This window comes from Hippocampus zosterae, chromosome 5 (genome assembly GCF_025434085.1).
Source record: "Hippocampus zosterae strain Florida chromosome 5, ASM2543408v3, whole genome shotgun sequence".
Lineage (NCBI taxonomy): Eukaryota > Metazoa > Chordata > Actinopteri > Syngnathiformes > Syngnathidae > Hippocampus > Hippocampus zosterae.
This window is the reverse complement of record NC_067455.1, coordinates 6,466,024-6,489,991: the sequence shown is the minus strand read 5'-3', so window position 1 is coordinate 6,489,991 and position 23,968 is coordinate 6,466,024. Positions and strand designations below refer to the sequence as shown.

Sequence of the window (23,968 nt, the reverse complement as noted above, 5' to 3'; positions counted from 1 at the left end):
GTGTGAGTGTGAATGGTTGTTCGTCTCTGTGTGCCCTGCGATTGGCTGGCAACCGATTCAGGGTGTCCCCCGCCTACTGCCCGGAGACAGCTGGGATAGGCTCCAGCACCCACCGCGACCCTAGTGAGGATCAAGCGGTTAGAAAGATGAATGAATGAATGAATGAATGAATGAGTATTTATATACACACTGTATATATTTAAGTCAAGATGGCACCCGAGTAGGCAGCCGTCGGCAAGCGCTCTCATGAGCCTTGCTTTTTTGTTGTTTGCTGTGAATCGGGAATTTCTCCATTGCGAGACTAATAAAGGTTTTCTTATCTTATCTTTTTTTTTTCCACCTCAAGAATCACTTAAATGTTGAAAATCGATACGTGTGTACCTTGCGTCATTGCGTCCTGTCAGCGGGTGACTGATCCGACTGAACAGTTACCTCGGACGCTTTGTTTTGTTTGTGCTCATATTCGGTCGGTTAATGAACATGATGTTGTTTTTGTCATGATATTGCACGTCGTTTGGTGTATTTGCGATCGTGGACTATAGAGTGTGTGTGGGGGGGGGGGGTACTTTCCCAGGGTGCTTTGACATTTCGTGCAACAGCTGGGACCTCCTTCCTGCCAAAGATCATGTAAATAACACACTCACACAGAAAAAAAAAATGCATCTTTGGAATTAAAAAAAAATGCTCTCAAAGCGCAAAGCGAAGAATCGAGTCTGAATTTGTCTGTGTTGCTGATCTTGCTCACAATGATGCAACATCTGTCACACTGCATGCAGCCTATTATGGGATGTCACTGTGGGACGCGCTTGGATGTTAGTTTGTTTCAAAGTGCCAGAGTGTGAGCGAACACTTGTACACACATCTGTGTATAATTGACATCTGTAGTATCATTCATATATTTATATATACAGTATATGTGTGTATATATATATATATATATATATATATATATATAATTTTTTTTTTTTACTGACTACACATTTACTAGTGGTCATTTTTATTCAAATAAATTGTGGCCAGGCTTGATTTTTCTATTTTCTCCTATTTATTTTGTTGAGGACATTTTGAGCCAAACCTCAAGCCCGTGTTTTTTCTTTCGTGTTTTTTTTTTTTTTCCCCGATGAGAAGCTTCCAGGGTCGCCGTCTTCCCGTCCAAATGTTTTTCCGATGATGTTGACTTTGGCAAGACTACGAGCCTCGCTTGCCGCTTTAATTAGCGAGTGCAGCACATCACTGAGGAGTCCAATTAAATGTCCCCCGTCTCCCCTGGAGGGCCAAGACATCTGTGGCCTCGGATCACCAAAGGTTCTGAGATGTCAATTCTGGTTTCTTCATGTCACTCTGAACAATAATTTTCGCTCTGTACACCCTGTGGTTTGTTTGAAAACAAACACAGCAGCGCTTCTGTTGCACTTCCATAAACGGATCCGAACTTGAAATGCAGGTGGCAAAAGGGCTGAACAATTTTGAAAAATAAATCATTGTGTTTTTTTTATTCTCACCCACCCCCCCCCCCCCCCCCCCACCACCCCACCCTTCAATATTGTGATGGCGGTTTGATGTGCGATTGTTTTTCCTTGGTCACCTCTCCATGTATTTTTTAACAAAAACAGCCAATAAATGTGTCTGTATTTCCATAAATGATCAGATTTATCAGCCATAAATGTTCACCGGTGTATATTCTTTATCCTCATTGCGAAGAAGGGATAATTAATTTTGATGCACTAACCGGTTAAATCATTTTAATGAAGAAAATTAGCACACAATTTATAGAACATAAAACATTGGAGGGAAAAAAAAACTTTTTTCATGATGTGGAAGTAGGCGAAAATTTATCATCGACTGGCTGCCCTTGCCCACATTGCAGTGGCATTACAGCATCTAAAAATGTGGCCATTTCCTACTCACAGTGGGTCTTGGTCCGAAACCAAGAGAGCACCAAAACACGCCCACGGTGTGGTTCTTTCGGTCCCGTCTGATCCTTTAATCTTCTCGCCTTTCCAGTTCTTTCCCCCAAAAATCTCTTGTCACCCACTGGATGTGACAGACCATCATTTTCTCAGCTGTCAGTCAAGCTCCTCCCACCAGAGGCTTTTAATGACATTCTTCAAGGTCCTTCTGAAGGACACAGAAGAATCCAAAATACTTATATGACGAGTCAACAGAAACTTATGTCACCATATTGATCTGCTCCGGGGTTCAGATGGCTAGAACCGGGTAGCCCGGCGACCTCATCCAGCTTAGGCTCTTCATTCCCATCCATCCTTTCCATCCTACATGCAGCAGCTGTCAGCAAAAAAAAAAAAGAGGAATATGCGTTCTGCTCCATGTGGAAAGATTAATAACCTCCATGCACCGAGCGGATCATGGCATGCAACAAACAGCAAGTTCTATTCAGTGGCTGGTTGGTCGTGTAGTAGGTCATAACTCCTGTTGACAGAAAGAGGACATCGTCCTGGTCATGCACGTGCACTTTAGTCTGCTATGGTCCAGTTCCATCTGGTCCGGTTGTTGTCTTCTGTGGGAGTCTGGTATTTGTCTTGTCAAGTTTGGTCCGACTTGGTCTGTTCTGTGGGTGGGACAATCTGGTTTGATCCATTCTGGTCTTGTTCAGTCTGGGTTTTATCTGCGTCCTGTCCTGTCCGGTCCACTGGGCTGTAGTCCAGTCTGGTTTGGGCCAATCTCATGTGGTACAGTGCTGTCAAGTCGGCTTCTCTCTTGCGTGATCCAGTTTTGCATAGTTTGATCTGATCTCTTAAGATGTGGGTCAGTCTGGCTTGGTCCAGTTCAGTCTGGTCTGTTTTTGTGTGGTCTGACCTGATGCAGTCCGTTCTTGTGTGCTCCAGTCTCATTTGGTCACGGTCTTGTATGGTTCAATTATCAGTTCTCATGTTTAGTGTGGTTATGTTCCAGCTGTGGTTTACTCTGGTGAATTCTGTTCTGGTGTTTGTCTTGGCTAGTCTTGATCAATCTGATCTGGTCCAGTGTTGTTCATTGGCATGTGGTCCAGTCTAGTTTGGTCCTGCTCAGTCCTGTCTTTTCCACTACAGTTTAGTTTCATTTAGACTGGTCTTTGCCTATCTTGTGACCTCCAGTTCAATCTGTTATACGCTGTCTTGAGTGTTTGGGTGCGGTTTGGTCTAGTTCTGTCTGGTCTGCTATGGTCCAGTCAACCTCATGAGATCGTGATGACCGAAATTTCGTTTTTTTTTTATTCTTTGATGTGAATTTCCCCAACTAGCTTCAAATGCTTACTGCTACATGCTAACAATTGTTTTCAACAATCATTTGTGTTCACCGTGAAACTGATTAGTGTGGATGTTTCATGTGTGCCAAATCAGAACACTTAAAGAAGTACAATGAAAGGCATAATGAGCATATTCTACAGTCGCAATCTCGTTAGCATGTGGCAGATGCTCATTAACTGCTGGTGTTAACAAGTTACTTGATGAGTGTGTCCGGAAGCAGCAGGCCTTCAAAGTGGGTCCTGTAGTAAAGCATCATTAAGTCCCATCTTATTTTTGGACTTAATTAAAAATGACTGACTCCTCACCCACGACATCCTTGGATGATTGGCCCGGCCAATTCCATGCCAGCAAGCTGCTGGACATTGTCCTTCACCACCCAGTCCCTCCTTGGTGTCCGCCTTCCCCCACCACACACTCGGCATCCTCATTTATCCACTCTGCTGTCTGATGATGTCATCAGCTGGAGCCGCGAGAAGGTCATCAGCCGCCGAATGTCCCGCGAGGAAGATCTGTCCCCGTTAGACGCCTTCATCCTTCCTCCCGGAACACCGCGTGATGCGAGGATGTCTAGTCAGAGCATAATTGGAAGCTTTCGCGGTGTGTCGCGGCGGTACGGTGACCACGGCGTGGCCTTCAAACAATGATGAAGTGTTTAATCTGAGCAGGGGAGCGGACACTCTTCATGCTGCCACCGTTATCTTAACGTGGCCTCTTTCCCGCCAAATTGTGCTCTTAGCGTCTATTTGTCTTCTGGACTCAAACTGTTTGTATGTAAGAGTAGTACTTTGTCAAATTAGTTCATGCCCAAAAGGTTCTGTGTTGTTGTCATAACAATCACACTGTGTCCAGGTGTTTGCAAGCATGGCTAAAGATACAAAATCATTAAGTAGGTTTAAGGTTAATAATGGCATGTGCTTCTTAAGACATGATTCAAAAGTCTCCTGGCGTTTTAAGAACTCACGATGTTTAAAAGTTGAAAAGTTGAGTGCAAATTGCTGCCACAAAGCAGGTTTTACACAATGATATTCTAGCCTGATTTATGGTGTGAGGCGAAAGATGGACCTGAGTTATTATTATAAGGTGTTGGGTCTGTCGTTCCCCCCCCCCTGATATGCTTGAAAAATGCAAATTGTGTTTAACGCATACCAATAATCAAGCCTGATTTCAACATTTTCACTCTTTTGGTGTATTTCCTCCCTGATCATTGAAGTTACCAAGAATCATGCTAACCTCTTTTGTCATTAAGTACCACCAGAAGAACCACAATCTCTTCTCTTGCCACTCTGGCCACCATGTTGGGGGGTCCGATGAAATCTAACATTACGTCCGGACAACACGTTTGACGCAAAGGTCTTTGTCAAATTTCCAAAACCTCAGAAACACATGACAACACGGGATATCACCGGGGCCGCCCTGAACTTTGCTTGACTCTGTCGGCCCAGACACAAATAGAAACTCTGAGAAGGCAAATCGGCCAATACAAGAAAACATCGATCGCAATGTGACGCCCTTCAGGGGAAGGATGCTACCGAGATTCTCGTGGTTGATACAAGCAACGAAGATATGAGAGGTATCGGGTGGTGCTTTTCACTTGCTGACTGAATTATTAATATGGTGAAGTGGGGGGGGGGGGGGGGATGCGAAAGTGGGGGCTAGATGGTCACTGGATGGCGCCCTGAATATTTTAAAGTCTGGGCATTACCAATGGACCGGTGTGGATTATAAGTGACGGTGAGCGCGGCAGGTCAGGAATTTTCAGCCTTCTCTAAGTTCAAACTGAATAATTAACGTGCAATTGTGGGATGAATAAGAGTGAAAGGCTTCATCCAGCCCAAGCCTAAGAAGTTTTTCTTTTCTTCTGACAAGTAGACCAAAATGATGGACGATGTCTTCCCGCTCCATCGCAGAGACGCAATGTTCTGAGAGCCACGCGCATGCTGTGCTACGCTATGGTAGCCACGGTGCCGGATGATTCATGCTAGGGATGATGCGAGCAATCAGGGGAGACAATCACATAAGGATCTCATTTTGGACATCAACAGTGTTTAAAACATCTAAAATAATTCATGTTCCTACAGCCCTTTTTCTTATTACAGTGGCAGGTGATGTGGGGCCTATCCCAGTTGACTTTTGGCGACTAAAGTGGGTCACACCGTGGACTGCTCGCCACGCAATCACAGGGCACTTGTAGACAATAAAGATTTATATTCGCACCGAAGGAAAATGTCTCTTCATTGAAGCAGACATGTTTTTGGAATGTGGGAAAAGCATGCGAGCGCCACAATGAAAGGCCCAAACCGACACAGCAACCCGTAACCTCTTGACTGTGAGTCAAACATGCAAACGAGGCATTGACACGAAGATGCATTTCCATGTTAGGGTGACGTGCGATAACGACATGACGGTCCGGCGTATGAATGTGTGGTTAGCAATAAAAATAATAAGTACGCAGGAGATTTTATCATCCATCCTTGGCCGGTACAACGCAGCCATTAAGACTGCAATCAGAAGCACATTTCATCTGCTTTATCTTTGATCAGCTGCGGCCAGCAATGAACCTCTGCACCCAGGATGTGGCTCTTTCCTGCTGCATATCAGAACGTTATGTTCGACTTAGCATTTTAGCCCCTCGTGTTTATAAACTGGTTCCCTTATTGTGTGTGTGTGTGTGTGCGTGCGTGTGTGTGTGTGTGTGTGTGTGTGTGTGTGTGTGTCTGTGTGTGTATATATATATATACCGTTTATATATATATATATATATATGGGCGGCCCGGTAGTCCAGTGGTTAGCACGTCGGCTTCACAGTGCAGAGGTACCGGGTTCGATTCCAGCTCCGGCCTCCCTGTGTGGAGTTTGCATGTTCTCCCCGGGCCTGCGTGGGTTTTCTCCGGGTGCTCCGGTTTCCTCCCACATTCCAAAAACATGCATGGTAGGCTGATTGGACGCTCTAAATTGTCCCTAGGTGTGAATGTGAGCGTGGATGGTTGTTCGTCTCTGTGTGCCCTGCGATTGGCTGGCAACTGATCCAGGGTGTCCCCCGCCTACTGCCCGAAGACGGCTGGGATGGGCTCCAGCACCCCCCGCGACCCTAGTGAGGATTAAGCGGTCCAGAAAATGGATGGATGGATATATATATATATATGGCGGCCCGGTAGTCCAGTGGTTAGCACGTCGGCTTCACAGTGCAGAGGTACCGGGTTCGATTCCAGCTCCAGCCTCCCTGTGTGGAGTTTGCATGTTCTCCCCGGGCCTGCGTGGGTTTTCTCCGGGTGCTCCGGTTTCCTCCCACATTCCAAAAATGTGCATAGCAGGCTGATTGAACACTCTAAATTGTCCCTAGGTGTGAGTGTGAGTGCGAATGGTTGTTCGTCTCTGTGTGCCCTGCGATTGGCTGGCAACCGATTCAGGGTGTCCCCCGCCTACTGCCCGGAGACAGCTGGGATAGGCCCCAGCACCCCCCGCGACCCTAGTGAGGATCAAGCGGCTCGGAAGATGAATGAATGAATGAATATATATATATATATGAGAGAGTGTATAAGATATACAATAAGTACCCACATATTCACAGTTCAGCCTTTACAAATTTGCAGATTTAGTTTTGGGTGTCAGTTACTGCACTGTATTTTTTTGGAGATACGCCACAGGGCTCTGTCCCGATCCCCTACAAATAGCAGGGGTTCACTAAAAAAAAAAAGTTCACTTGGGTGATGGTGTCTGTGAAACTTGCTCACAATTCAAATGGTGGCTCCAATACAAAGCAAAAAAATGGACCAAGACACGTTTCGCAACTTAAAAAATTAGCGGGCAAGTCAAGGTACAAGGGTATGTGGGGATTTTATCTCAGCCTTTTAGTTACTCATGTGGGCATGTTAGAAAGGGCTTTGCTGAACTCCTTGTTACTTTTGCTCATTTTTTTCACCATGTCGCCAAGTTAAAGACGAACTTGTCTTTCGCCATGACACAGCAGAAAGTAAAAAGTTGCCAGAGGCAGCTCATGTGGACGCTAATGCCACAGCAGGAAAACAACCCATGATGGGAACGTGGACCATGGTGGGACAAACGCTTCATTGTGAGCTCGGAGTTGCGACGTTCCCTCATACTGACGCCGGCTGCTTGTGTCCGTTTGCTTCGCCTTTGCACCTGCGACGAGAGAAAGTTTGCTAATTAGATTTCCAGAGGCTGACCATGCCGAGGTCCTTGCAGCAAATTGGAAGTGGGATCAGGGAGCGCTAGCCAATAATTGGGAGCACAAATCCCTCGCGGGCCACGACGACGGACCGAAGGGTGTCAGACGGGGTGTCACGCTTGCAGTCAAGCTCCAATTACCAGACTTTGAAGGCGGCTGTCGCACATCGACACCTGCAGACTTTCTCAGACTGGGAAAACGTTGAGCAGTTGGCGCATTGAGGGCCTTTCAAGCACAAGAGCTAAAGGAGTGATTCGCTCACCTGTCTGGTGCCTTCCGAAGAAGAAGGCATTTGAAGGCTGATTGTTGAACACAAACACTTTCCGGTCCAAGTGGGGAAATCAAAAAAAATGCACCAGGGGGATGTCTGTTCTAAAAGCTGCAAAGACAACTCAAGTCATCCATTTTTTTTTCTTCTGCTTATACTCATTAGAGCAGGTGTCACCAACATTTTTGAGGGTGAGAGCAACTTCATGTGTACCGATTGTGTGAAGGGCTACCAAATTGATACACGTCTGAAATAACATATTTGTCCAAAATACCTTCAATAATATGAGGATGTGTTATTTTTAATACTTGATGATTTAAATTGTCAGACTTTGATCGTGTTTCGAAATGTCTCACAGTACTGCCAATGTTTGCATTTTTAAATCATAATTTCTACTAGCAAATCACAATGTCCAGGCACTGGCGGGCTACTCAAGTGGTCTTCACGGGCTACCTGGTGCCCGCGGGCACCATGTTGGTGACCACTGCATTAGAGGCATGGATCACATGGAGCCTATCTTGACTTTTGATGAGAGAAGCGTCGTACGCCCTAGTCTGGCCGCCAAGGAGTTGCAGGGTGCGCATAGGAAAACAAGACACTTAAATTTCTCATGAGCACTTTGAAACAGTAATTCATGCCTTCGTCACATCCCCAGCTGGATTACTGCAATGCACTTGACTTTGGAGTCAGCCAATCCTCCATTCAGTGTCTCCAGTTGCTCCAGAACGCTGCTGCTCACCTCAGGTCTGCGGACATGACATTATTAGAGGTACCAAGAACTAAGCGGTGGCTCAGAGGGGACCATATCCTTTTCCGTTGCCGGTCCCTCTCTTTGGAATGACCTCCCTCTGAACATTTGGCAAGCCTCCGCGCTGTCCGTCTTTAAAACTCGTCTCAAAACTCATTTGTATTCTTTGGCTTTTGACTCAACATGACTCAGATTTGATTTTAGTTTGACAGTTTGTTTTTTTTTTTGCTTTCTGCTGCCTTCGATATTAATTTATGAAGTGGTAACGAACGTAGAGCGTGTTATTTTTTTTCGTCTGGGTTCATTCAAGGTCACAAAAGGTTGCAAAGACTTTTGCCCAGCATTCGCAAACAGTTTTTCTTGTCCCCATCAAATTTAGAACTTTTTCCAAATTTCATTGCGCTCGTAAACCTCAGTATCCCAACATAAATATTTTTGGAAGGAAGATTCCACAGTATCCAGAGAAAAGCAGGAAAACGTGCAAACCCATGGCCAGATTAACAACCCGAAAGATACAACTGTTAGCAATGGCAGTCCTAGCTTGAGTGGCGCACTGTGTCACAACAAGCTCCAGCCAAACGCAATCTCACACACAGTCATCCAAACAGAATACTCATTTTTAACATCTGCTACAAGATCCAAGTCAAACACATATCGCTACTGTTGGATGGAAACACAAACACCTAACATGAATGCTAAAACATGAAATGAGCTACAACAAAATGCTGCCTAGCATGCTAGGATGCCCACAATGACCAGTGGCACAGCAGTGTGTGCGGTCGCAAATGCCGACATGCTAACTGCTTAATCCCACCATGCTGCCAAAAAAAGAACCCAAAGATCTGATCTTATGTTGCCCAATGTGGAAGGCGACTCATCGAGGGGATGTCACCAGATGGCGACGAAGATGACAAGTGTGGGGTCGGGACCCCACTCGCCATCAGTGCCACTCAGGCGGTTCTCACAGGAACGTTGCTTCACCTCAAGTTGGCATGACTGACAGGTGGTCCCGTCTCCGAGTTGGCCGGCTTCATCGATTTTACGCCGGCCCGAGGTCCCCGTAGCCTTGAGCTTTGACTCAAAGCTACCGTTTAAAAAAAAAAAAAGCCTTCCGGGAAGTTCAATAAAACGTCTAGCTTATGTCGTCGTAACATTAATTAAGGAGAGGCTTGTGACAACGAGAGCTCATTAAGTAGACATTAAATATGTGCCGACTAATCAAATGATGGATTTTGTATTGGAGGCTTGCATGGTGGAGTAGTGGTTGATGTTGTCTGCCTCGCAATCAAGAGATTTCATTCTCAGCCTGCAACAAACACTGTTGAAAATGGATGGGACATTTACGTTTTCAAGTGTCCTGGTGTGATTATGCCTTGACAATGCTAAAAAAAAAAAAAAGAAAAAGGCTTAAATGCATTATATAAATGTGCTGTCTTTGCGTTATTCATTCCTTGTATCCTTGTCTTTTTGTGCACATTGACTGGGTTTCTTTTTTTGTCTTTTGTCTGCGGGCTGCGCTAAGTTGTCTTTTTCTGGCCTGAAGTCGACAAAGCAGAATAAATCCAACAAAAGAATCTCTTTTGTGTTCTGAAGCTGATGCAACAGCATTTTTGTCTTGTGGACAGCGCGCAACGTCGGCGGAGCGTTGCAGAGCGAGCCCGTGAGTCCATGTCAGCCAAGATAAAAATTTCTGACAACAGGACAATGTCTAAGATTTTTTTTTAAATTCTTTTTTTAGTCCTTTCTTCCTTACAACTAGTTGAAAACATTACACAAGCACAACTTAAACATGCCTGCACAGCATCTGCAGCAGTTCCAACTAATCGTTACAGGCCAGACATTGTCCGGCAAAAGTTATTGTGATTTTTTTTTCTTCAAATTTTACGATTTAATAACGATGTAATAACAATAACTTCATCGTTATTACAATACACAGTATCAGATTTATCGGCCATAAATGTTTTAAAGATCTTATAGTTTACACTTAAGCTAAAATAAAGTCAAATAAACCTTGAATTATTATGAAAGACTGTTTATTTACTCCTTACTTTATTTACTAAGCGTTGTTAACTCAAAAACTTGGACCGACAGTCTTTTAAGCGTTCGCTATGAAAATTTAACAAAACAAAAACGACAATTATCAAAGTGGGCCTAACAAGTCATTGATTAGATTCCAACAATAATACAAACAAATCAACTTTTCATTTTTCATGAAACAATGTCAAAATCGAGTGCACTTCAGCATGGAACTGACCAAACATGAAAATGTCTAAGAAAGCGAATCTGTCGTTGTCCATACATCATGTCTAACACGTATTGTTTTGTGTATAGTTTGACAGTAAACGTCAACTGGGAGTGGCAGAATAATTCTTTTTAAAGAATGATTTTATTTTTTTTCACCTCACCTCAGCTCAGCTGACTTTGAACACATTTTTTGTTATGTGTGTTTTTGTCAGGTTGGAGGTGAACAGTGGTGTGCTGGGGTCATGTGTTGCTGCTGAGTCGTCACTTGGGGGCCACCATGAGGCGAACGCCGCCTCCTCTCCACTCGCCCAGATCGCCCCCCTCGCCCCTCCCCTTCTTGCTGCTGCTGCTGCTGCTATTGGGCACCGCCGCTTCCATGCCACCACCTCCCGGTGGCGCCACCCCCTTTCCTCAGGACCTGGAGCCCATCAGCGTGGTCGGACGAGACTGTGAGTACAGCATCCGCTCGCTAGTTGCCGGGGAAACGCCGACTGACATCCACCCCCCTAGTCGGGTTTAGATGCGGCTATAGTTGCAGCATAGCATTTTTTTTTTCTATTAAAGCGTGCCTTGATCTGTCTCATTTGAAGCTCATTTCCTCAACTTCAACATAGTTCCCAAGCGCCTGGATGCCATGAGATGCTTCCAAAGCAATACTTTCATCTTAGATACGATTGGCCCCAGCACAAAAGCAGCCATTGGTTTTTCAAAGGGGCGTCGGTTCACGACGTTTGGTCACTTGCGTAACCATAATTATAATAATAATAATACATTTTATTTATAAGCGCCTTTCAAGACACCCAAGGACACTTTACAATAACAAAAATTATGAGGACTGACCCCAACCATAAATAGCAACAATCCACAACGAATCGATGGTCCGTCTCTAATTGTTTATAACTGCCTAGAGCTGCGACCAGATGGCGCCAAAGTGCTACTTTTATATTTGTGCTTTTTGCCCTGAGCACAAACAAAAGAAGCAAATAGTTGTTTTTCAGCTAGTAACAAAAGAAAGGCTTAACACTCATAAACACTCATGCAAATTCGCACGTACACACAAACACACTCGTGAATGCGAGCGCACGACAGCACGGAACGGAAACATACCACGCATGTACTGAGACATCCACGCATGACATGTAGCCTATTTAGTTTTTATTATTAGCAACATTGACCCCCCCCCCCCCACAACAACACACCACAACAAAAGAGGATGCTCTCACATTTTCTTTGTCTTCCTGTCAGTTGCTTTCCCCCCCAAAATAAATAAATAACATGTGACCTTTATCACCTCAAGTTGTAAATAAACATTGCCTAATAATAAAATCAGCTTCTGAGACTGGATGCGTATGCGCGCATGGTGGGGGCTGCGACTAATGATGACGATTTCGGCTCACGTTGCATTTCAAGACTCTTGTAAATTCTCAAGTAGTCCATTTGACTCTGACATCGCGAAAACCACAGAGCATCACAATCAAACGTAAACAAAAACCACGGCTGACCTCCATGACCCTCTGAGCTCTGCGCTGGCCATTTGTGTCAACCTCACTTCCTCGTTTTGAACCATTAAATATGCTGTTGACTTCACGTTTTACTTTGTGGCTGTATCGAGGCCGCTTCCGGCCGATTGAAACCCATATGAGAAGCTGACGTGTTTGAAGCACAGTAATTGTGCCATTCCAACTTCAAGTCTCCCATTCGCCATTTCAAAAATTCAACTCATTCCCCGCAATCCATACGCAATTTTGGGGGGTTTATTTTAAATTGCATTCATGCATTGTTTTAGTATGTATTCAATTTCGCCCGCTGAATGCTAAGCTCAAAAGAGGCAAAAGAAGACGCTGAACATATGTGACAGTCCCTCAAAACCTTTGGTCATCGGACCCCCCCCATCACCGCGCGAGGAAGTGACGGGATCTAATGGATGGGTGAGGGATGTCATTCCAGGCGCTCTAATGGATCTTCGTGGAGGCGGGGGGCCAGCCATTAGCGGAAGTAGCCGTGTCGGCACTAATAGAGGCGGCCAGCGTAATGACAGCCATTTGTTAGCTGAGGGTCCGGCGGGTGACGCCGTTACACCGGGTCCGCCCGATATGGAGTCCATAAAAGTGCTCATGGAGTCACTTAAGAGTCAGAGAGGCAATGTTTGGGCTGCTCAGTAGATTTGTCTACTTGGAGGGGAAGGAATAATTACAAATATGGATATGAGGAGCTTTACGCCCAAACAAGCCTGGGAGTTTAATTGATGCTATCGGGCAATTTGAGTGTTTGTTAGGAGCTTTATTTTACTTGACATGCATCGCCTCATCCTGAAAAAATGGCCGTGAAGCGAGAGAAGCTAGTTTACAATAGTAGAGGTCGGTCCTGCTCGCTTAAAGTGAAGGGAATTGGACCCGCCCACCACAGGTGAAAAGCTGCAATTATGGAGAAACAATACAAAAAACGTTTTTTTTTTTTTCTTCTTCATACTTTTACTCCTTCTACACCGTTCGAGGACTTGTTGAAACATGTGGCAGCTCATGAACGAAACATTTTAACAACAAAATGCGCAATCGAGCCGTGTAATTTCGGATAGTTTAATGCTAACATCCCGTGAAACGCATAAGCTAACATAAGCTAACAGAAACGATAAGCTAACAGAAAATTAGCCTCCATGCTACAGCTAGCGAGTCACACCAAGCATTTGCGCAACCGAGGCTCTTCACAGTGCTCCAACGTCAAAACCGAATGCCGCAATTGTCAAGGAAGAAGAAGCGGATGGCCCCAAAGAGGACGTAACGGGCGCGGAGAAGGAGTGCGTGGATGTTTAAATTGGTAGCGACCGAGCGCCCTCTTCACTGACTGCACGGCGACTTCAATTCTCCACGCTTTGCTTCCTAGCCACAGGGCTATATGAAATTCTAAATGTAGTATTTTTTTGCAAACACAATATATAGTGTTACAGTTCGCACCAAAAGTATTGGAATGGCATGGTCAATTCCTTTGTTTTGGTTTGATATTGGAGACATTTTTGGTTTCAGATCAAAAGATGATGAGGCAAAAAATTTTTAGCTTTTATTTGGTGGTGTTTACATTGAGATGCGTTAAGCAACTCAGGGCAAGGCGACTTTGGTTTAAAGCCATCCACTTTTCAAGAGGGCAAAAGCCATTGAAACGGACATTATTAAATTACCTTCACGTCAGTAACTTTTATTATGTGCTGGCATAAACCTTTTTATTTGCAAGAACGCCATCAAGCCTGCAAGCCATTGACTTCACCAGATTGCTCCATTCTTTGTTTGAAATGCTTTTCCTCCGATTGAAGTCTTTCATTGTTAGCGATGTATTTTTTATTTTTTTTTTGTCTTGTCGCATGATGAAGCTTCTCCCCATTTTTCTATAAATTGCCAGCCATTCTTTTTTTTTTTTTTGGAGACTTTAGAATTTGTTCTGGCACCATTTTGAATTCATTTTCATTGTGTGCCACATCGCAGTTCATCCATCCATCCATTTTCCGAGCCGCTTGATCCTCACTAGGGTCGCGGGGGGTGCTGGAGCCTATCCCAGCCGTCTTCGGGCAGTCGGCGGGGGACACCCTGAATCGGTTGCCAGCCAATCACAGGGCACACAGAGACGAACAACCATCACGCTCACACTCACACCTAGGGACAATTTAGAGTGTCCAATCAGTCTGCCACGCATGTTTTTGGAATGTGGGAGGAAACCGGAGCACCCGGAGAAAACCCACGCAGGCCCGGGGAGAACATGCAAACTCCACACAGGGAGGCCGGAGCTGGAATCGAACCCGGTACCTCTGCACTGTGAAGCCGACGTGCTAGCCACTGGTCTACCGGGCCGCCCCATCGCAGTTCAAATTTTTGTCATTTTATTTTCAAGCCATTTTGCCTAGCCCTTCAAATCAACTCTTCCAACGTCCTGACGTCAGAAAATAAATGTACCGTAGCCAGAGCTGCTCAAATGAGTAAAGAATTCCCCCAAAAAGCAAACACGATGACTTTCCGTTCTCCTAATTGCTCTGTCATCATGCAAATGAAGAAGTAAAGTTGCGCTTCTCATGTTTGTTGTGCTTTGATCAGTCGGAGTGGCATAGCAGGTTCAGGAAAAGGACTCAGGAGGGATTAAAATCCCGGTTTCAAAAAGCCCCGGGTGGGGGGGGAGGAGAACACTCGATGGGTTAGGGTCCGGGGCTTGGAATGACTTCAATCTTTCCGCGGTCGATTCCAGACGAGCATTTGAACTGAATCCCCTACTGGGACAATCATTTGCGTTCATTCCGTTGTGTTCCTTTTATGGAGCCGCTCAGCTCGGATGGGAACGTCCGGAACCTTTGCTACTTTCGGCTCTTCCTCTTTCCTGCCTTAAACACACGCAGGAAATGTGTCCGCAAGTTCCAGGACACGTCTGTCCTCTTGATGCTAAAAAAATTGAACACGACATCCTAACATGCTGCCCTGGGAATAAGTCAAGTACTGGAGATGTGTTTTTATTTATCTTCCCCCTTTGTGTTGTTTGAGAATTTTCTTTTGGTTTCTAAAAAGCAACACAATTGCAATCGTTGTCCTGTTCTTCATCGCCTTGATTTTTGTTCTTCTTTTTCCTCTGTGGTTTTAATTGGCCTTTTGGTTTCCAGTCAGCTTTGTGGGGTTTATTTTTCTTTTTAGTCCTCTTTCTCGACGCTGTAATTAATTCTCTACTTGGGGTTTTTCGTCATCTTCGTCGGGTTCCTTCTCGGTCGTCATCTTCTTATTCGTCTTTGTGTGCCTTCTTCTTTGTCACTTTCATCTTTTTTTTTCTTTTTCTTAATCATCTTCCTCTTACTTATTCTCCAACTTTTTCGACGTTTTTGTTACCATTTGGTCTTTAGTCTTACTCAAAAGTCAGTCGTCATCTTTTTCTTTTGCCTTTTTTTCTTCTCCAGAATTCCCCCCCCCCCTTTTTTAATTATGAGCTAACCAATCCAACCCAACCCCAACCCCCCCCCAAAAAAATCATCTTCTCTGCCATCTTCTTCTCCCTCTTCCTTTTATTGAAACTCATCTTCGTTGTCTAACAAATGAACTTTGAAAATCGAGAGCGGCCCGGTAGTCCAGTGGTTAGCACGTCGGCTTCACAGTGCAGAGGTACCGGGTTCAATTCCAGCTCCGGCCTCCCTGTGTGGAGTTTGCATGTTCTCCCCGGGCCTGCGTGGGTTTTCTCCGGGTGCTCCGGTTTCCTCCCACATTCCAAAAACGGGCATGACAGGCTGATTGACCACTCTAAATTGTCCCTAGGTGTGAGTGTGAGTGCGAATGGTTGTTCGTTTCTGTGTGCCCTGCGATTGGCTGGCAACCAATTCAGGGTGTCCCCCGCCTGCTGCCCGAAGACGGCTGGGATAGGCTCCAGCACCCCCCGCGACCCTAGTGAGGATCAAGCGGCTCGGAAGATGAATGAATGAATGAAAATCGAGAATTTTCCTCATTTTCAAATTGTGCACACAACTTCCAGGATCTGTCCTTGTGTTCCTTAATTCCAGATTGTTTTTTTTTGACAATAAGTAAAAATCATGCGTGTGTGTTGTTTTTCTTTTAGATTTGATGACTTTTTTTTTTCCCGTTGCAGCTTCCTACTTGTTCCCCAGTTTCCAAGGCTTGATGGAGGACAATGACACAGAGCGTCTGGGTCTGGACTTCCAGAGGATGCTGAGGATCAACCACATGCTCTATGTTGCCGCACGGTCAGTCCACCCTTTTGGGGGCCGTGGGGGTGGGATCACTTAGTCATGGGCAAAGTCATCAGATTTCCTCATCACAAATTGTTCCCAGGTGTTGGCTCATATTCCCTAACGTCCCATTTTGCTTACAGATTGCTGTATCGAAAATGCGAGTATGTCATCATTTTGAACCCCCCCCCCAAAAAAATTACTCTTTCCTATTAAATATCTGATGGCATTTAGCTTAGTCGTACATATGTACCCTGACTCGCCAGTTTATTTTGTTTCGTTACCATGCTCGTCACCCGCACTCCTCAAATCACTTTTCTCTTTTGAAATGTTTAACGCCGCATTGTTTAACGAAGCATTTATCACACCGGAGGTCGTGATGATATGCGGTAACACATCACAACCTCTCATGCGATATTGCTTTTGTACAACTGCTCTACAAGCGTCGTTAACCGTAATGAGAAGCAATGATTATAAGTGTACGGGGGTCAGGACGGGCTCTGACGGGGCCACTTCATTTTGGCTCATGGCGGCCCGACTTAAAAGAGGTTCATGACGGACCCTGAGGCACCAAGAGCGTGCATGTTTTTTTAAAATATATGAATAATAGATCATGCCTGGGGCGGCCCGGTAGTCCAGTGGTTAGCACGTCGGCTTCACAGTGCAGAGGTACCGGGTTCGATTCCAGCTCCGGCCTCCCTGTGTGGAGTTTGCATGTTCTCCCCTGGGCCTGCGTGGGTTTTCTCCGGGTACTCCGGTTTCCTCCCACATTCCAAAAACATGCGTGGCAGGCTGATTGAACGCTCTAAATTGTCCCTAGGTGTGAGTGCGAATGGTTGTTCGTTTCTGTGTGCACTGCGATTGGCTGGCAACCGATCCAGGGTGTCCCCCGCCTAGTGCCCGAAGACAGCTGGGATAGGCTCCAGCAACCCCCCCCGCGACCCTAGTGAGGATCAAGCGGCTCGGAAAATGAATGAAAGATCATGCCTGCTTTGCCATTTCGTTTTCATTGTGGATACTACGAGAACAGTGAAGTATCTATATTCTGTGCTAGGCTAACAGTTAGCATCTCCTCCTCCTTCCAGGGATCACGTTTTTGCCATCAATCTGGCGATGTCCTCGGAGCAAATCTTCCCGCAGCAGGTAAGAGCGTTCGCCCCAACGCGCGCGTCGTCGCGTGATCCCGCCGCACTTGCTTTCTCGATCAGGCGGCAACGTCAGCGTCTCGTTATTCCGCTACGGGAGAATTCGAGTGTTTTCCAATCACCGATCCAACGGGCTCGGAGCCCCCGCGCCGCCCGGGAAACCGGCCTCATTTGTCAAACATGATTGGACTTAAATAAAACGCGGCGAGCGGCCCGCCGCCGCTACGTTTATGTATTGAGATGAGCAGGCAAGATGGATGCCGCCACCGATTAGTCTGCCTGATCGCACGCACACGTGTGCCTAATGTTAGGCAGAACTAATCCATCTCCCGATGCTCTTGTGTGAAACGTTTATGTGGGCTGTTGGGTTGTGTGGTACGTCGTGCTGATTTGTTTTGTTGTGACTTGCGTTGCAGGGTGTTGGCTCGGGATTTTGTCTTGACGTGTGTTGGGTTGAGGGTCGTGTTGTTTGGGGTGTGTCTTTTGTTTTTTTGGTGTGTTTCGTGTTTATGTTGTCTTCCGTGTTGCGGTTGTTTTGGTTTACGCCAGGGGTGTCCAAACTTTTTGCCAAGGGGGCCAGATTTTATGTGGTAAAATTTCGGGGGGCCGACCTTGGCTGACATTCTTTACATTGAACAACAATATTGTTCAACAAATTTTAGTAAGCCAGTCTGTTTCACATTTCCATTTTTATTTTAATTTCAACAATCTTAAGAATTTCTTTTGGTTCATTTGAAACAGGTATATCACATGCAACTGCTTATTCACTTGACTTTTTCTTAAACAGAAGTCTCCTGAGTGCAAATTGATTGATTTGAAACATAAAATGTATCACCGTGACTTTTCTATAGTCACAAAATCTTTGACTCGAACAACCGGGAAATGAACAAGCAATACACATATCCACAACTGCAAAGATCATTTGAAATATGACATATCAGTCAATATAAACACGGAGTGATGTCTTGTTAACTCGTGAGTGATGCCCTCTAGTGTCTAAATGCTATTACTCATTTAGTGAATGCTATTACTCATTTAGCCACTAGAGGGAAGCAGTACTCTATGAAACATCACTCACCAGTCTACGAGACCTCAGTCAATGCAACACGTGTTCCATCGCGCCCAACCTGCGGGCCAGACGGCACTGAGTTTATGACGGGGGCCGAGGGCCGGATGAAATTCGACCGCGGGCCGGATTTGGCCCGCGGGCCGGACTTTGGACATGTCTAGTTTAGAATGTCTTGGCATGTGGTGTGTGTGTGTCTCTACTGGTGTGTTTTGTTTCCTTGGCTTGTGTGAAGTTGTTTGGTTGGGTTGCTGTGCGGTCATATTTGGTCGGTGTGTGGTTGTTTGTGTTTTGTGGCGTCTCGTGCTGTCGTGTAGTGTGTAAAAAAATTAGAGGATGCGAGATGGTGCGAATATGACTCCTGTCATAGGCTGTGGTTGGGATCATTCAGTCATTTCCTACTCCCTCGCCACTCCACGGTATTTTTTGTAGATTTGGAGTGAACTAAAGACGTCGCTCGTCAGTCCAAATGTAGTCTTGGGACACTACTCGTTCACAGTTAATGACCTCATTGCTGTGGCGTCGTTATAACGCAGTGGATCAACGTCAGCTGGTCATCTTTATTCTTGCCTCTTTTGTCTTTTTCTCGCTCGCATACTTTCTAGCTTAGCTTCATCTTTTCTCCTTTTCTTGGCTTCCTCTTTTAATCATTTCAATGTTGTTTCTTTGTGAGTAGCCTCTTCTTAGCTTGGCTTCGTCTTTCCGTGGCTTCTTCTCGGCTGAGTTTCATCGCGTTTCTTTGTTTAACTTCATCTGAGCTCAGCTTTTTGCTAGCACCTTTTCAACTGAGTGACTCCTTATCTTTTTAGTTTTAGTCTTCTCAGCATCTTTTTAGCTAAGCTTCACCTTTGCGGCTTAGCTTAGCTGCCTTAGTCAGGTCTCTTCTCTCCTTAACTTTTTTTTTTTTTTTTTAGCTTAGCTTCATCTTAGCTTGGCTTCTTCTCATCTTAGCTTCCTCGCTTTTCCCTCTCAAATTTGACGTGTTGTTTATTTCCCCAGAAGCTGACGTGGAAGACGAAGGATGTGGACAAGTGCACGGTGCGAGGGAAGAACAGCGTAAGTATCCCATCCGCCCTCTCGCGTGCACGCACTCCTGCGCGCATGCATTGACGGCGATTTTATTGTATTTTTTTTTTTAATCCCCGCCAGGATGAATGTTACAATTACATCAAAGTTTTGGTGCCCCGCAACGATGAGACGCTGTTTGCGTGCGGTACTAACGCCTTCAACCCCACATGTCGCAACTACAAGGTACCACCATGTCATCATATGAAAATAAGACGAATAGTATTTAAAAGAGACTTGATGTGAAATTGTTGTGAGAATTACCCGAAACTGAAACATTGAAGAGACTTTATGCTTTCAGAAGTTTAGTAATAGTCAACTTAAATTCAAGTTTAAAGAGCTCCGGAGGTTCATCCTGAAATTTTACCCCCCAAAAATGAATGATTTCACTTTTTGGGAGCAGTGTAAAAGGTATGTGCAGAGTCAGTTTTTGTCATATTGTGTCATCAGATGTCGACTTTGGAGCAGGACGGCGAGGAGATGGTCGGTCAGGCTCGTTGTCCCTTCGAGTCGCATCAGTCCAACGTCGGGCTTTTTGCAGGTGCGTTATACTGACAAAGGCGCTGGTTTTAACCTGGAAAGACCCAGACTGGTACATGAATCACTTAAAGAACCGATCTGGGACTGCTCCGATGTGATCTGCTCATGAAAGGCGGGACATTGCGTACAAAATGTTGCTCCGATTGGGCACGCCTACCAAACTTTGGTTTTGACCAATCACGGCACTGAGTACTGTTATGTCACTGATTGGCATAGTATACATATGGAATAGCATACAATGTAAATATTCATTCATTCATCTTCCGAGCCACTTGATCCTCACTAGGGTCGCGGGGGGTGCTGGAGCCTATACCAGCTGTCTTCGGGTATTAGGCGGGGGACACCCTGAATCGGTTGCCAGCCAATCACAGGGCACACGGAGACGAACAACCATCCACGCTCACACTCACACCTAGGGACAATTTAGAGCGTCCAATCAGCCTGCCATGCATATTTTTTGGAATGTGGGAGGAAACCGGAGCACCCGGAGAAAACCCACGCAGGCCCGGGGAGAACATGCAAACTCCACACAGGGAGGCCGGAGCTGCAATCGAACCCGGTACCTCTGCACTGTGAAGCCGACGTGCTAACCACTGGCCTACCGGGCCGCCTACAATGTAAATCTGAGACTAAAAAGCATCTGAGGGCTGAATGATGAGGACACTGCAGAAACACATATCTATCTATTTATCGTACACGTAGACAGAAACGGTAAGTGGTCCCTCTTCACCAATGGGATGCCAGGATGATGCTCGCTAATAGCCAATGGCAGAGCGGCTATAAGTATGTTGCGTTTGAGAAACTCGGAGCTGTGATTAGCAGCCCATACTGTATTTTTACCTTTCGTATCTTGAAATTTCTTTTGTAAAAAGAGGCAATATTTTCCCGTTGATGCGTTTCGTAACTTGAAAATGTCGTATGGAGAGACGTTCGTAAGTAGAGGTACCCACTGTATTATGTTTTGTCTTGTCTCCCAGGGGGTGACTTCTACTCGGCAACCATGACTGACTTCTTGGCGAGCGACGCGGTGATTTACCGCAGCTTGGGGGAGAGTCGCCCCGTACTGCGGACTGTCAAGTACGATTCAAAATGGCTGCGAGGTGAGCTCATGGTGTCGCTGTTTTTTCTTCCCCCCCCGCCTTGATCAGCGGAGTCATGCATGTCCTTTCCACGACACCAGAGCCTCACTTCCTGCACGCCATCGAGTACGGCAACTTTGTGTACTTCTTCTTCAGCGAGATCGCTGTGGAGTACACGTCACTGGGCAAGGTGAGACCCTCGCCAAAATTGTCTCGTAAATGTGTCGCATGACCTCGACAAACACAAATACCCATCCAACAATTTCACCCAGCAGTCGAGTGTCATTAAGAAGCTAATAATGTTATCTCACTTAACGCGAGTACTCGTAGTGATTTAATGTTGTCATTGCAGCAGTATTTAATCACTGAGCCACAGAAATGCGATTGTCAATTCATGTAGCGGTGTGGCGCATGGTATGGCCAAGCACACATATCCCCCACTTTGACCGCTTTGCCCCACTTTGAGATTACAATCTTGTCATGAGAAGTCAATTCCACTAACACGCTTAGCTAATCTTTGCTAACAGTTCTTCAAAGTCGTTTTTTTGGCCGTGGAGGTTTATCCAGCCTCGCTGAAATTGTCATTGATAGGAGTACCTGAATTTGGGGAGGGATTATGTAATTTAGCTGCATAGTTAGATCATAGTGGTGCAATATTGAGTGTCTCGCTCGCAGACCCATTTTCAGAAATGGCCAGCTAACCAAAAGATGAATTGGTCGTTTAATTTCACACATCAGTCAGGCACACCAGACGCCCTAACTATTTGTACACAAGATATTTTTTTCTTAACATAGCGTGTCTTGGCTCTCTGGTGCCGCTTAGGTGGTTTTCTCCAGAGTAGCGCGCGTGTGTAAGAACGACAACGGCGGTTCGCCTCGGGTTCTGGAGCGCTACTGGACATCCTTCCTGAAGGCCCGCCTCAACTGCTCTGTGCCCGGAGACTCCTTCTTCTACTTTGACGTGCTGCAGTCGCTCACTAACGTGCTGCAGATCAACCGCCGGCCCGCCGTGCTCGGTGTCTTCACTACACAGGCAAACAGGTCAGTACCACGGCGACTCGTCCATGGTACCTCATGGTACATCATACCAGTTCAGATATCTTATTATTTGCACGGTGACTGGTCTCACACCCCGGTGTCTCGTTGGTCTACCTGCAGCATCACCGGCTCGGCCGTGTGCGCCTTCTACATGGATGACATCGAGAAGGCCTTTAGCGGGAAGTTCAAGGAGCAGAAGAACAGCGAGGCGGCCTGGACGCCCGTCCCCGATGAGCAGGTCCCCAAACCAAGGTGATGCTACTTCTTAGCTTAGCGTCTTCTCACCTTAGCCTCTACACGTAGCGTTTTCTTCACTCCCTCGCTTTTTCTTAGCTTAGCATCTTTTCAGCTTAGCCTCCTCATCCTCTAGTGACTTTGTTTCTTTTCACCTTAGATTCCTCTTATTAATGATTTCTTAACTTAGCTTCTCCTCAGCATAGTATCCTCTTAAATTAGCTTAGCTTCCCCTGTCCATGCTCTGTTGTCGCCCAGGCCCGGCTGCTGCGCCGGCGAAGGTTCAGCTGCTGACCTGAAGTCATCCACCGCTTTCCCCGACGAAATGCTGACATTCATCAAGTCCTACCCGCTCATGGATGAGGCCGTGCCCTCCGCCAATAACAGGCCACTCTTCACCAGGACCACCAGCAGGTACGCACAGGCCCAGAACAACCCTGGAAGTTCTTACACGTATTCCACGCACTTGAAGTATCATCGTGATTGACAGCATCTCACATGTATTGGGAATGTATTTTTTTTCTAAAGGGGGCAATTAAAAATAACTACCCGATCGTGACTGTAAATGTCATAGGAATTGAAAAGCTGAAAATTTTATTGTCTTTAACAACCGCAGCTAAAAAAAAATGCAACTTTACTCTGATAATGTACGATTTTTTTCTGGAAATAGTGTGTTATTTCTTGAAAAAGTGTTACTGTTTTTGGGAGCAGAAAAAAAGCTGGAAAGTTACAATGAGAGAAGGTTATGGTTAGGGGATGATTTTAGATAAAACAGACAATGAGGCAATAGACAAAAAAATGTAATTGAATAAGGGTTATTCAATTATTATTATTATTATTCAATGAATGGCTTATTTTAAAGCTGTTTTCATATATCGGGCGCACCGCATTATAAGGCGCATAGAATAGAAGCTACAATAGTGGCTGCAGTTGTGTTATGTATCCACTAGATGGAGCTACGCTAAAGCGAATACAATACAATACAGCTTTGTTTACATAGAGCTTTCACAACCGGCTGCAGCTCTAACAAAGCGCTTTACAGAACTTTGAAAATATTACGTCCAAAGATCATAATATTGATCCATAACCAAGGCGCATCCGATTATAATACAGGCTGTTGGTTTTTGAGAAAATTGAAGATCAGAAGCTGATATTCAAAAGAGTCGAGCAAGCGGATCGATGTTGAGACGGAGTGGTGACATGGATGGATTAACGGGTGAAGGTGAACGAGGGCGTTCTGGTGAGGCGGGGAGATCAGCTGATTGATTTCTTCAAGTTAGCGTGGGAATAATCACAATGACAAGATAACAAGAACAGCCCAACAAGAATAATCCCCGGAACAAAAACAATCCCAGAAGTCAGAACGATCTGAAGAAAAAGGATCGATCCCAAGAACAACCCTAAAAGCC

At 45.5% G+C, this 23,968-nt stretch overlaps 1 protein-coding gene across 3 annotated transcripts in view; it reads left to right on the top strand.

Moving 5' to 3' along the window:
* The window catches only part of sema6e (sema domain, transmembrane domain (TM), and cytoplasmic domain, (semaphorin) 6E), a 103,223-nt gene that overhangs the window by 59,805 nt on the left and 19,450 nt on the right, over positions 1–23,968 (top strand). For all 3 annotated transcript variants that reach the window (XM_052066469.1, XM_052066467.1, XM_052066468.1), the window contains exons 4-14: positions 10,907–11,143; positions 16,293–16,407; positions 17,478–17,535; positions 19,603–19,659; positions 19,753–19,854; positions 20,119–20,209; positions 21,186–21,308; positions 21,389–21,477; positions 22,111–22,328; positions 22,446–22,577; positions 22,818–22,973. In XM_052066469.1, the coding sequence (XP_051922429.1) occupies positions 10,972–11,143; positions 16,293–16,407; positions 17,478–17,535; positions 19,603–19,659; positions 19,753–19,854; positions 20,119–20,209; positions 21,186–21,308; positions 21,389–21,477; positions 22,111–22,328; positions 22,446–22,577; positions 22,818–22,973 (1,313 nt within the window). In that variant the 5' untranslated portion in view covers positions 10,907–10,971. The remainder of the gene's footprint in view (positions 1–10,906; positions 11,144–16,292; positions 16,408–17,477; positions 17,536–19,602; positions 19,660–19,752; positions 19,855–20,118; positions 20,210–21,185; positions 21,309–21,388; positions 21,478–22,110; positions 22,329–22,445; positions 22,578–22,817; positions 22,974–23,968) is intronic.